This window comes from Tasmannia lanceolata, unplaced genomic scaffold (assembly GCF_043159265.1).
Source record: "Tasmannia lanceolata isolate RefF3 unplaced genomic scaffold, GAP_Taslan_0.1 ptg000004l, whole genome shotgun sequence".
Taxonomy (NCBI): Eukaryota; Viridiplantae; Streptophyta; class Magnoliopsida; order Canellales; family Winteraceae; genus Tasmannia; species Tasmannia lanceolata.
The window spans coordinates 779854-794747 of record NW_027518681.1 but is presented as its reverse complement, the minus strand read 5'-3'; the positions used below and the strand labels follow the sequence as shown (position 1 = coordinate 794747).

Here is a 14894-nt window from a genome sequence, read left to right as displayed (position 1 = left end):
AAGACCTAAATAGAAGTGAATAATAAAGAAAGTACCCAATGGAAAAACAACATTAAAATGAATTTGATCACAATAAATCTCTATTCAAAATCAAGTTTGCGTTACTGCACTCGCAGAATTAGTCAGGAGAGACTAACTCCATTATTTTCTTATTTATGACTTGTATTTCAGATTTTTTTTTCAAGAAAGCAATGTGGGCAATCGAGCAAAGGCTTGCACCAAATCATGGTATTTACATCGGGCAGCAACTAACTAATTAATAAAATATGACCACAGCTATTTCAAAACATTCATCTTGAAGACCCTAATAGTTTACTTCTGCAACCATATGCATAAATATGAGATTGGAAATACACAGTGTTATCCTGCAGGATACATAATCAAGTTGTATCACCTTGAAGGATGATAATCCGAAGAACCTACTTTTACTTTCCTGAGTCCAGCTCCTCTTGCTACTTCTGATCTCAAGATTTTTTTTTTCAGAATGGTTAAAATATTTCACATTAAAGAGGGAAGACCGAGATGGTCCAACCCCATTGGAATACACGGAGATAGAACAATATAAGAAAAGCAAAAATGCATATTGAAAAGAAAGATGTCTGTTAAATGGGCATAAAATAAAAAAAACTCTAGACCAATCTCCCAACCCCTTCCCGTGCTAATCCTATTAGCCGATGTCCTTTCATGGCTAAAAGTAATTGAGGTTCCTTCTAATCGATCCTGGATCTCGTCAAGTATAGTGCATTACCATGTATGAATGAGAAAAAAGATCATCAAAAAATTCATAGATGTTTAAGCAATTTTAATAAGTGGGATGGATTGAAATTAACAGAGGTTCCGGTAAGTACTTCAATTTATTGGACTTAAATTGAAGTGTCATCTCCAAAACGCAAATATGAGACTGACAGATATGATGTATTTCTGATAGTGTTTTTCACCAACTTCAGGTAATCACCAATTGCTATAGATTCACTTCTAGAGAAGATGTCCACAAAAAAGGAAAGTCATCCAACTTATTATGAGGAAAGAAAAATTCAATAATCCATATATTTCAATCAAATAGGTCTATTAAGTAAAGAAAAATGCGGCAACTACTTACAATAGTTCAAATAGAAACAACAACATGATAATGGAAGATGCTGTGTTCTTCACTTATCACATTGGCACGAGTGCAAACATGAATTGCATACCAACAAAAAAACAACTATGCTTGTGGGGACGTAACTATCCAATATTACATTCCATACTTTATGAAATTCAAATTCCATTCCCATCTCCAGATAATCTGCCATATGTATGTTCCCAAGAGAGGGTAATGCTTTCTGAATTGTGAATTGGCTTAACCTGAAATGAAAAGATTCACATGTAAGTTGAAATTTATAATACCTGAACTTTAGGTTAAAATGATAAATCCTTGATTTGTTGGTTATCTGAAGTACATAAACATGACAACATCCAGATAAATAGTCTGGAATGTAAAGATGGAGAAAAAACTCTAAACCAATTATTTTTGCCGTCATTTTCAACTGAAAAGATATCTAAACAAGTAAATAATTCAAATAATGGTGAGGAGTATTCACCATAAACAGAACTGAATATTAAAGAAAGTACCCAATAGAGAGACAACATTAAAAAGAATTTGATAGCAATCAATCTCGGTTCAAATAATATTTGCATTAGTGCACTTGCAGAAATAGTCGTGCAACTAAAAAGAAAGTTTTTTGGCCCTCCTACATTTTACTGGAGACGAAATCAATGCTTTTCTTCCCCTGCTTTTCTTCTTCTTCAATTCTTTTCTTTCTCTGCTCTTCTTTTATTTCTCTTCCCCGATCCTACATCAAATTTGGTATCGGAGGAAAGATCCAAGAGTTTCCTTCAAGATGCGACCAACAACTTTCCTGCAAAGCCTCCAAAGATCTGTCCAAAATTTTTGGCCGCGGGATTCCCTGGCCAAAATCAGCCCACAAAACCCCCTATTTATTGTGTCAAAAGCCCAATTACAAACCCTTTTTATTTTCAGCCGAGCTACCCCTACCCCAAAACTCTACCCAAAACCTAACGCTAACATGATGCCCACATCCTCTCTTTATTGCAACCTTTCAAGCTCAACCCATTAGCAGAGTTGAACCTAGAGCCACTGCCAACATCAGCTGAAAACTTCCCTTGTCATGGACATCGTCTATTCGAATCACCCATCAGACTAAACCACCAAAAATTCACAAGGAAAAGACTCTTGTTCAAAGCCATCACAGATTGATGAATTGAATTAGTATAGGAATCTACAGCAGTTGTTTGACGGAAATGGAACTTTAGCATATTACCAGAGCATGGAGAGCTTGAGCATTGCACTGATGATACCTCCTCTTCCACACCAGGATATGAGCATAGTGGCGGTGTTGAGTCTCCAGTTGATATTCAGACAGAGAATTTAGCACACCGGTCAATAGCATTGAGCCAGATACGGTCCTAACAGTTGATTTTTGATTCTACCGAGCCTACCAATGGGTGTTGATCTTTTCGAGGATGGTCGTGGATTGGTATCGCACATATCTATTATGTCGATTCAAGAGGAGTATGTTGATATCTTCCCAGCCAGTTTACTTCTACAGACTGATTTGTGTTCTTATGATTCTACATGGGCGATTTCTTCCCTCTCGCTCTGCCGGCATTTCAGACGCTTCTCGCGGTTGTCACGAGCATTCGATATCAAGAGTCACTCTGACTACTGCTACTTTAGTGGATTGTCTACATATTTGATCGAGGCGGACTAGACTCGAGGGTGAGTTCTTTTTAAGAGGGGGAGAATGATGCAGATAGTAGGCCCAATAAGAGGCATATTTGTCCATTAGGATTTAATTTCCATGTTATTTAGTTATTAGAATTTTATTTTCATGTTTTTTTAGCTTTTAGGGATTTTATTTATTTTTCATGGAATTTTAGTTCAATTGCCCATAAATAGGCCTCATGTATTAGGGATTTTAAGTTTTGAGGATTAATTGATTGATTGGCTCCCCCCCCCCCCCCCCCCCTTGCATGTTTCTACTTTCTTCCTCTATTCTTCCTCTACTCTTCTTTCCCTATTCTTCTTCTTCTTCTATTCTTCTCCTTCTCTTCTCTTCTTCTTCTCTTTTCTCATCTGTAGAATCCCATCCTAGATCCAGCAAAAATACATCCTAAGCTATCTAGATAAACCATAACTAATCCCAATATGAATAAACCATATTATGCCTACATCAAACAAAGTCTTCCAGACCAAATTAGCTTGAGAATAGGTTTAGTCTATAGAACCAATCTGGAATACGTCGAGTTCATTGGAAGGACAAAAAATTCCTAACATGATTATTTTTTCTTAAATAGGTCCCCAAGATGAAATATTTTATAGATGATAGGTAAAAAATTATCTTATTGTATACTATGCAATAATGATTCTGAATCTGCAGCCCAATTTGGACTAATGTTATTGTTATGCATCAGATTTAGACTAAACCAAGACATGTTTGACAAACCTCAATGAATGGATTAAGATCTCTAAAAAAACACTGTGAGAGGGGAAACATATGGAAAGCGGCAGAAAAGCATTTCAAGCCTTGTGTGTGTGTGTGTGTGTGTGTGTGTGTGTGTGTGAGAGAGAGAGAGAGAGAGAGAGAGAGAGAGAGAGAGAGAGGAAATTTCCATGCAAGGTGGAACAAATTTAATTTTGATGGTAAAAGAAAGAGATAAACCGTTAGTGTCTATATCTTATGAATATAGAGAATGTAATCAGTTGCAAAACAAATCATCAATCAGATAACGTTTAAAACCAGCCAACATAACAAAGGAAGAAATAATATTTTTAGAGTTTTTTGTTTTTATGTTTTTAACATAAAGAAAATTTAGAGAGCTAATGTCTGGAATTTCAGCTGCATGATCAAGTAATATGAAAAAAACTACACAATGCTGACATTGAACACCCAATAGTTGAAGCCTTTTAATTGTATATTCCCAAGAGTAGAAAGATCAACAAAAAAAATGAAGTTATATGTGGTTGGTCTGATTTTTATGAAGTTATATGTGCATAGGCTGTAGTTTCACTTCACCTTTTAATCAAATTCTTCAGCAATAAGACTGGCAATTTCGTTTTTGCTGGAAAAGCTGAAGATCATCAACAAAGGTGAACATAAAAAAAATATAAGAAACACTAGGCAAAGAAAATAAAGAGATCTCATAACAAACAACCATGTAGAGAAATCCCAAAGTGTCCATAAACATAACACAAATTCAACGAAGCTGTCATTTTGTGAAAACAAGTTATAATCCAGTTCACATTTGGTAAGTAAATTTGAAAATATAAAGGGAATAAATTTATACAAAAACCCTACTAGCATCGTGTCAATTGTCATAGTACTTTAGAGAAGGCAATTTTGACATAAGACAGATAACCCTACTTTGAAGTATGTAAAAGTCTAGATCATGTTTTAGCATATACTGTTACTTTTCATAGCTGGTCCACCCTAAGCTACGGAGGAAGTAACAAAAAGCTTCTCAAATTTGGGTTTGTTTACTAACTGTAAGTAGTAGGATTACTCATCTAGAACAATGTATTGGTGGTCCTTTGCTGTTGTTGTTGTGGTTGAAATCCTTTTGGATCTCCTTGAGTATTACTCATCTGAATGTTAGATACATATTGGTTCTTTGACAGGAGATTTCAGTAACGCTATTGCATTTTCATCATTTGATAGATACAACATTTCAAAAAATTTAATTTGCAAGAAGTAAAAACACATATCCCAGTTGATGATCATAGAAAATCAAAGTAAAGGAAGTGTAAGAAAAAGGCTTCTGATATACACAATACCAAAGTCGATGATTGAGAATCGTGTATATCGAGATTTACAATAGCCACACAACAAATTCCTGCACATTAGCAAATACCACAACTGTCTTTAGTGATTGTATTAACAATTCTTAATCTTAAAAAAAAAAACTTGCACATTACTGGAGTCACTGGCAGTAAAACCATAAATTATAGGACATTGATACCCCTTTTTTTTAATTTCAATTACTCTATAAATCTTGTTTATTTTATCATGAAAATAAGATGTAAGAAGGAGTGAAAATACAATATATCCAACATAATGGATTCAAAATCCTTATCGTGCAATCTTATGGAAGATGAAGATAACGTGGAGTTGCGAAATGCCATAACCATTTTTAAAAGTTGAGACCTAAATTAGAAAATCAGATAATGTTTGGGTTGGTATATATTAAATCTAATTTCAACCAAGAAGTGTGTGTAATTCCTAAGCAAAATTAAAACACGATGCAATGATGTTCATGCAAAATAGTGGGCTTCTGTAAGATTTTGATTCAAGGCCATTAGCTAAAGAACAGAGGAGAGAAGTATAAAATTTCTCAAACAGTGAAAGAGTATAGATTAGTATTGAGTTAATGTTGAAAATGGTTGCTAAGATGCTTCCTATTATAACCACTTTTTATGTCTGCAGTAGGGTAAATGGAGTAGATAAAATAGGTTCTCTAACAACCCATGTTCAATAGGTAAAATTAGAGAATTGATGTTGCAACAGTTACAGAGCAAAGAAAAGTCAGAGAACATGCACAAAAAATGTTGAAATTTGACGGTTTTTTCTTGGCTTTTTGTATGGTTAAATGAGAGGGGTATGGGCTGTTATAAAGTGGGAAGTGAGGGCCGTTATCAAGATTTTATATCGTTTAAACCCTTATAGTCCCATATTTTTTTTAAAGTACTGTACGGACCACTTCATAGGATGATCCAAACCGTCCATGTGATGGGGCACAACGTAAATAGGTTGTACCCCAAAAATCATTTGCATAGGATGATCGTAGCCCTCCGATCTATAGAGGTTTCCATAATATACAGTTCCTCTATAGATCGGAAGGCTAGGTTCATCCTCTGCAAATGATTTTTGGGGCACAACCTATTTACGTTGTCTTCCATCACTTGGACGGTTTGGATCATCCTAAAGTGTGGTCCGTACATTACTTTTTGAAAAATACGGTCTTTTAAGGGCTTACACCATATAAAAACTCGCCTTTATCTTCGTTTGATTTTCTTTTTGAAAAACGAAGTGTTTACAGGAACATAAGTGAAGGGAGATGCACTGCATGTTAGGTTTCTTTTTCCTTGAAATAAAATAAGAGATATTCACACAGTTGTTTTATTGAAGAAAAGCAAAACCAGGCACAGAGGGACAGAGAGAGAGAGAGAGAGAGAGAGAGACGTGTACCTGCCTAGAATGGCCACACCCTTGACCCATTTATAAATATTTTGGGGATTCGAGAGATGTTAGGCCAATATTGGCCTCCTTCCTTTTGGCACTGTTTCTCTAGCTGGGGACATCCTTCAATCGAGAAATTTTTAAGCGTGGTGGGAAGCCCATCCTCAGGCAAGGAATGGAGTTGAGGACAAGCTTCAATTCTCAATACTTCGAGGGAGGTGAGATTGTTGAATATCCCGTTGGGCAGGAATTTGAGATCGTCACAATATACTATGTAGAGTACTGTGAGTGTGGTGGGCAGCAACTCCCCTGGCAAGGTCTCGAGCTGTGGACGGTACGCAAATATCAGTTGTCGGAGGGAGGTCAACTTCTTGTGTATCCCATTGGACAGGATCTCGATATTATCAATGGCGAGAAGTGTGAGCATGCTGATCATCTCCTCTGGCAGGGACTTGATATTACCACATTTAAAGATCCCAAGAGATGTAAGTGTCGTGGGTAGCCCCACGTCGCATGTCAACAATTCAAGTTGCGGACAATTGAAAATTGTCAATTGTTTAAGGGAGGTGATGCTCTTGAGCATTCCCTTGGGGAGGGACTTGAGATTATGACATTGTACGAATAGAAGGAGTTCAAGATTGATGGGCAGTGCCTCCTCTGGCAAGGATGGGAGTTGAGTAACCAAAGTCAATTGTTTGAGAGACGTGAGGTTTTGTAGCCCCCGTATAGGAATAGACTTGAGGCTATCACATGAATTTATCTCGATAGATTTAAGCGTGATGGGAAGCCCCTGCTTCTCACCGTCGTCTGCCAAGGATTCAAGTTTGGGACACTTTTGAATTTTTAAAGATTCGAGAGAGGCGAGGTTATGCAACCCGGCCTTGTTTGGCCAAGACACCAACTCACCACAATTTTCAATCTCCAAGCTTTTAAGTGCTGCTAGGGGTTGAAGCAACCCTTCAGGTAGTGATATTAACCCTTCAAAATTTGTAATACTTAATAAGGTAAGAGTAGTGAAGCGAGGCACTGACCTCAATACCATCTCACCACAACGATCCAATGCCAAATCATGAACCGATATGAGGTGTGGCAACTCTTGCAACTTGGGACAATTTGATATTTTAAGTTGATCGAGCTTGGGCATACTGTAAGCCTCTACTCCACACCATTTCTCCAAATTAGGCATGTCATCGACCACTAAAACCTCCAACAATGGAAAACCCTTTTTAACCCCATTGGTCTCACCAACAAACTCGCACCCAATATTTTTCAAACCATCCATTCCCACTATCCGGAGTTTTTTGAGGCACGGTAGCTGCCCAAGAGGTGGTAGCTGTTGGCAATTCCTACATCTGATGAGACGAACCTTTGTCAGGCTAAAGTAGGATAAGGAATCCACCCGCATCATCCAATCTGGGAAACTAACACCACCATAAAACATTATTCGTAGCTTTCTGATGCTGGAGTGAGGCCAGAGGCCTTTCAGTACCTCCTCATCAACTCCTCCATCTCGAGAAATATCATTACTCCATTCCAACCGTAACTCATCCAGGTGTTGTTTTTCCTTGAAATTGGCTTCCTCGCTTTCCTTCGTATTCATCACATTCTCCAACTGTAAGATATGAATTCCTCCTCTTAGCTCCTTCAAGTCCTTTAACTGTCCTATCCCACATTCACTTTTTCTGTCCACGGAAAACGTACTCAATGTCTGGAGATTTGTTAACTTCCCAAGTCCCGGTGGCATAGAAATCCTACATTTCTCCAGACCAAGATGTCGCAAGTTAATTAAGTTGCTACTGTTTTTGGGTAACTCTACAAGTTGCTTGCAATAATTAAGATGGAGTGTTTGTAGATTGTAGAGGCTAGACATTGATTCAGGCAACCTTGTAATATTAGTGCTAGAGAGGTCAATGTACCTCAAATGAATTAGATGTCCAATGACATCAGGCAACTCTGTGACGTTTGCCCCACCCAGATCTAGTACCCTTAAACATCTCAATTTCAAGAAAAAATCACTAGAGAGTTGTCTAATGGGCCGAAAGGGGGCTCCAATTAGTAGAAAGGTGTGTAATCTCTTAGACTCGTGGAAGATCTCAAAAACTTGTTGGCTGACGTTGTCCTCCCATATCAATGATGAATGGCGAGCTTTTGCTAGGATACTACGCAATTCGACGTCCCCGTTGTTGTAACTATCATTATCCACTTTAAAACATTCCTCGCCAGAAATAAATTGTGCTAGGTCGTGAATCATGTCATGCATCGTGAACTTCGAGTAAATGGTTAGAGACTTTTGAAAGAATGACCTCCATGTCAAAATGTCAAAATAATCAGAACCTATGTCCTCCAGTCGCTTCCTTCCTTCAGGCTGAATAAATCCTTCTGCTATCCATAGTTGGATTAGAGGTTCCTTACCAAAGTCAGTATTCTTTGGGAATAGGGAGCAGTATGCAAAGCATTGCTTTAGATTTGCAGGTAAGTGGTCATAGCTGAGTTTTAGAGCTGGCAAAATATTTTTTCGCACCTCTGATTCCCAAATCTCACTTTTTAAGATACTCTCCCACTTGCTCTCATCTGTATTAGAGTGCAAGAGAGCTCCAAGACTTTCTATCGCCAAAGGCAAGCCTTTGCACTTTTTCACGATCTCTTTGCCAATTGCTTCCAATTTTTTAGATACATCTGAAATTCCCACTGTGAATGCCCATCTGGTAAACAACGACCAACTATCATTCTCATCTAAACCCTTCAAATCATAGGCAGGAATTGTGCTCATGATTCTTGAAACTTCTGAACTCCTTGTAGTTACTACAATTCTACTTCCCTTTTCTCCAAAACTTAATGGGGCTTGTAGCCTTGTCCAATCACTAGGATCCTCACCCCATACATCATCTAAGACGAGTAGAAATTTCTTCCCCATCAATATCTCCTTAAGATTGTTTTGAAGTGGATCTATTTCCTTGAGATCACAAGATTTCTTAGTCATCGATTCTATAATTGCTTTTGTGAGTCTAGTAATATCAAAATCTTTAGACACACCAACCCATGCCCGAATCTCAAAATGATCCTCCACCCTGTTATCATTATAAATAAGCTGGGCAAGAGTTGTCTTTCCAAGACCCCCAATGCCCACTATCGCGATAACACAGATATCCTTCAACAATACAGATTCATTCGGCGACAAAAGCAATTCCAGTATCTTCTCTTTATCATCAACCCGGCCAAAAACCTTTGATTCATCTACTACGGAGCTGATCAGTGATTGCCTTCTTATTTCAGGCTCCCTCCATTCTCTTTGTTTGAGATGGAGGTCGTGTCTTTCCTTTGCAATCTTATCAAGTCTCACACGAATTACCCTTATTTTGTCTGCTAACTCATGTCGAAACAAAAATGGTTTGCAAGTAATACAAGACAAACACAAGGTGCGTACCTTATGCCCCTTGCTGGTTTGAATTCTGCCTTCCATCTTTGATCGGATTGCGTCGGTGGCAAACTCGTCTACTACATCATCTGCATCGTAAGCAAAATCCTTAAGTTTCTGAAGCCAATCTTTGACTGCGTTACTCCTTACTTGTTGTTCTTCAGCATCTTTAAGCACCGCTCGAACTGTGGATAATGTGCTGGACAGGTTTTCGAGCTCCTCTTTAACACCCCATTGTAATTTAATCTGTTGTAGAGCTGAATCCGTCAATTTCCCAACAAGTGCTTCAACAAGAGGGGATAGGAATAGTTCTGCCATACTTTCTTCCTGTTTAGGAGAGAAGAACCAACGGAAATGGAAGAGATGTTGTTGTTTCTGTTACAGGAAAGAGTGTAAGAAAGAGTCTAAACACCACTTTTGCTTTGGCAGCAAAGCAAGTAACTAATAATGTTTCAAGAAAAGAATTCTATACTTTACAGTTATGGTCGACAAAGGAGAACATAATTCAAGGAGAGCATCCCACAACAGTAACCCACTTTAAGAAAAGCAAATATGGTGTGCCTAACACTACTTATGCCTTGGCAGCAAAGCAAGTAACTAAGCATGATTCAGGAAAAGCAAGTGACAATTGTGCAGGGCAAGTAATGAATCTTCTTCTTCTAATTTTCAAAAGTAATTCTATACTAGACAGTTATGGCTGACAAAGGAGCATAAAATTCAAGGAGAGCATCCCACAAGAGTAACCCACTTTCAGAAAAGCAAATATGGTGTGCCCACTACAGAAAAATGAAAAGTAGCATTCCTCTTCCAAGAGGTTCAAAATATAGAGAAATTATATGGTGCCCAGCCGTCAAGTCCCTTGTAGGTGATATGATGGAAGTACCACCCATGATATTTGATCCAACAGCAGCCTCTTAAAAAGTGGGCTGCTGTTGGATCAAATATCAAGGGCGGGACCGCTAGCACACGGTATTTGACGGTCAGCCACCACCGTATAAAAAGTCCAATATCCATGTGCAGCTTGTGTTTGTCTTGTCACCATCTTTCGTTTCTCTTTACCAAATGTAACAACCCTTAGGGCTGGCAACGGGCCGGTGTTTTCCCCATCCCCTTCCCCGCCGTAAGGAAAATTCCCCATCCCCGCTTCGGGATGGCGGGAAACCCCGTGCACTTATCAAAAATATTGTAGTGCCAATATCACCAGCTTAAAAGAAATGTTTACTGTTGGAAAAAAAAACACTAAACAACTCAACTAAGCCTTCGTCCCAAACTAGTTGGGGTCGGCTAATGAATCTTCAGAATATTTTCATGAAGAAGGTGAAAGAATCTACCGGGCTCAAATTGACGAAGTCTAACCCTGACACTAGTTGGGTTCGTCTACATGGATCATTTTCTTCCATTATATCATATCTAACGTCATGTTCTCAGTTATGTTCATTGCCATCAAGTCTTTCCTCACTGTTTCTACCTAAGTTGTTTTCGGTCTAAGCCTACCTCTTTTTACTTCACGAACTTGGCACGAGTCACTTCTTCTCACTGAAGCATCCAAAGGCCTACGTTGGATATGCCCAAACCATCTTAAGTGGTGCTCTCTCATCTTCTCCTCAATTAGTGTCACCCCCACTTTTTTACGGATGTTTTCATTTTTAATTCGATCTAACCTTGTGTGGCCGCACATCCATATAAGCATTTGCATCTCCGCTACACTCATCTTATGCGCATGCTGCTTCTTGGTGGCCCAACATTCTGAGCCGTTAGTACAACATGGCTGGCCTCACAGCTGTCTTATAAAACTTTTCCTTCAACTTAGTAGGTATTTTACAATCACACAGTACTAAAATAATATGGTATTGATAATGGCTTGCATGGGGCGGGGAGGGCACAACTCCATCCCCATCCCCGCTTTGGGGAATTGTTTAAATCTCGGTCTCCCGCCCAAAAACAGGGAATGCTCAGGGCTGGGCGGATCCCTGTTTTCACGGGTGAAATTGTCAGCCCTAAGCAAATATGGTGTGTGCCCTACAAAAATAAAAATAAAAAGTAGAATTCCTCTTCCAAGAGCTTTGTCTTTGTCACCATCTCTTTACCAAAAATAACCCACCTTCTCACCATCTCTTCGATAAAAGTAATAATCATATACCCTGAGCTTATTCTTTCATGCATGCTTTATGGACTTGAAAAAAACCCGATTCAGACTTGAAAGTGGCTGAGTAGGTCAACTTGACTCAGTGACCAGTCACTCAATAGAAAGTCGGGGTATACGGCTCTTGATCATATAATTTCTCATGTTTAGATATAAGAATGTCTTTTCACCTAACACAATGGGAACGAATGTCTTTTCTCGACAGCTTTAAGAGTTTTAAGAGTTCTATAGATCTCAACCCTCCAATCTATAGAGGTTTCCATAATATGCATTTCGTCTCTAGATCGGAGGGCAAGGATTATCCAATCGAAATGATTTTTTGGGCACAGCCTATTTACACTGTGACCCATCAAATGGACGGTTTGGATCATCCTATGGTCTTAGCCGTACAGTACTTTTTGAAAAATAGTGGATTATACGGGCTTACACCATATGAAAACTCAGGCTTGGGTATAAAAACTCATGCTTGGGTTTAACCACTGAGAAATCTCGTATGTTTAAACTTCAAGGTGTGATCTCTCTCTCTCTCTTGGAAAACTCAAGGGACTTGTTGTTGCTTCCTATCCTATTAATGAATTAGATGCACCTCTCATATTTTTGGGGGATTTGATGGAACTTTGGGGTTTTTCTCCTTGTGAAATAAAATAACGAATATGCTAAAAAAGAACGTCACTTGGCCTTATGAGTTAATCTCTGTCTCTTCTTGTTTGGCTTAGGACTTTAGGGGAGACTACGAGCTACTATTGAATTTTTTATTTTCTCTAGAGACTTGTGATATGATTATTATTGTTTACTACCAGTCTGATATAAACTACTGCCACTGAGCAGAAAAACAGGTGGACCCCTAATCTGGGTTTTATTGTTACAACTTGTAAGTTTTATTGAACTAATGGTTTATACAGTACCCTGCCTTCAACTCTTCCATTAGTTTTGCTTACATTCTTTCGATTGTCCGTGTTCGTTAGCCAAGAATTAATTTACTTGATGTTAAGATTGACCAATTTCTCTGGCTTTTAGCCAATAGATGGATGTTCAAGATCAATCCATCAAAAGTAGGAGCCGCTGTTTTTAGCCATTAGTTGACCAATTTATCTTCTCTAGTTGTTTTAGCTTTTAATCTCCTCTTTTGGAGAAAATCATAAGTTCATCAATGGCCAACCAGACAAACCAAATTTTTCGGAAATGTTTTTTGGAAAGTACTCCTTCTAGCCACAATATGGGTTCTTTCGGAGGAGAGGGATGCGAGGGTCTTCAAAGGCAATGTCAAGAGCGCGTAGTTTGTGTACACAAAGTCTACAACACTGTCTATCGCACGGGTGAAGACTTTCCCCAGTTTCAGGTTTGTCTTAGCTTTCTATTTGTCAACCCATGACTCGACTCGTGACTTGATTTCGTAATTTTATGACCCGTGACTCGTAAGAGTTTTTGACACTAACAGAAATTTAGTTGAACAAAATATAATTATATATCAAAAGATGAAGCATGTAAAAAAATAATCTAGTGGCACATAGATAAAGCACTAAGCCAAAACTATAAATAACTATATGCTTGTAAATTGCAAGCACAAAAATAATTAGGGATAATTACATTTACACCCCCTCTAGTTTCTGACACATCCACTTCCACCCCTATAGTTTAAAATGTGACAAATACACTCCTGTAGTTTCAATTTGTTTAAGGTAGGCCCCCTCAGCTGAAGGTTCGTCCATAGATTGAAGGCTTAGGATGATCCGATGGAGCTGATTTTTTGGGCACACCCTATCTATGTCAGGGCCCATCAAATGAACGCTTTGGATCATCCAAACAATGTGGGCCCACATTATTTGGATGATTTTTTGGTAGTGTTTGGATTCGGGTATGGGCCCACATTATTTGGATAATCCAAAGCGTTCATTTGATGGGTCCTGACATAGATAGGGTGTGCCCAAAAAATCAGCTCCATCGGATCATCCTAACCCTTCAATCTATGGACGAACCTTCAGCTGAGGGGGCAAACCTTAAACAAATTGAAACTACAAGGGTGTATTTGTCACGTTTTAAATTATAGGGGTGGAAGTGGATGTGTCAGAAACTAGAGGGGGTGTAAATGTAATTATCAACTTTTGGTTGGAACTTAATCATGGGTGAAAACCTTCTCTGCTTTAGATTTGTATCCGCCTATGATTTATGGCATGGTTGGAAGGAGATTTGTGGTGGTTCAGGCCAAGAACCCAAGATTGTACAAGACTGGGACCCTCCTGCACATCGTTTTTTGAAATTAAACTTTGACACATGCGCTTTTTCGAATCCCATTGGAGTCGTAGACGCTTATAAAGTTGAAGTGCGTGATATCTACTAAGGAATAAGGTATCTTGAGAATGAAGATTTGAATAAGGTAGTGGTAGGAGACTCACTCGATGTGATAAGTTGGCTTAGTGGCTCTCATTTCTTACCTTGAAGATTTGCTTCTTTTTTTTATGAGATCCAAGACAGGGTGAGGAATGTATTGATTTCTTTCTATCATGTTAAGCGGTCAGCTAATGGTGTGGCAGACAGTTTAGCTAAAGATGGTGTCTCTAGGGAAAGAGTTGAGTTTTTTGATTTCGTTCCTCTTGGACTCTTGCAGTGGGGGCTTGTTCTTGTCTTTCTTCTTCTTTCTCTTTATTTGTATATGCCTCCTCGGTCTTTTTTTTGCATTTAATGCAATTTACTACTATTTAAAAAATAATAATGATTATTCTTAAGTCCTAACTTTCAAGTTTTCAACCATCAAAACAAGAAAACACAGGCCCAACGACTCGACTTGAATCGTACGAGTCTCAGTTTTTCGACTTGACTCACAGCGACTCGTAAGATTCACCAGACGACTTTTAAGAGTCATCAACATAGGCGAGTCGGTCATGCGACTCGACTCGAAAGCCCAGCAACTTGACTCGAATCGAGAGTCGACTCATACGACTCGTAACAGTTTGGCATCTATGCTCAGCTTATGATCTATGATATGAATGGAGGGAGATGTGAAGTCGGTGACACGTCCATCCCCAGAGTGGGAACCGTTGGGTCCTGGGATATTGAATCTTAATTTTGATGGATGTATCCTGGAAAACCCTGGGTCTGTGAG

General features: G+C 38.7%; 1 protein-coding gene across 5 annotated transcripts; it reads right to left on the bottom strand.

Moving 5' to 3' along the window:
* Positions 1-1025: 1025 nt before the first annotated feature.
* Positions 1026-10409, bottom strand: LOC143875994 (putative disease resistance protein RGA3). Of its 5 annotated transcripts, XR_013250252.1 has the most exons (5): positions 10124-10409; positions 6246-10026; positions 4835-4893; positions 4077-4131; positions 1026-1344 (listed from the first exon to the last, which is right to left on the bottom strand). XR_013250252.1 is itself a non-coding variant. In XM_077377582.1 (3 exons), exons 1-2 carry the CDS (start codon positions 10151-10153, stop codon positions 6250-6252), a joined length of 3807 nt encoding a protein of 1268 aa, XP_077233697.1. In that variant the 5' UTR covers positions 10154-10409; the 3' UTR covers positions 1026-1344; positions 6246-6249. The 5 variants fall into 5 exon arrangements, 1 of the variants encoding a protein (XP_077233697.1); XR_013250253.1 differs by lacking the exon at positions 4077-4131; XR_013250254.1 differs by lacking the exon at positions 4835-4893.
* Between the last annotated feature and the right edge of the window lie 4485 nt (positions 10410-14894).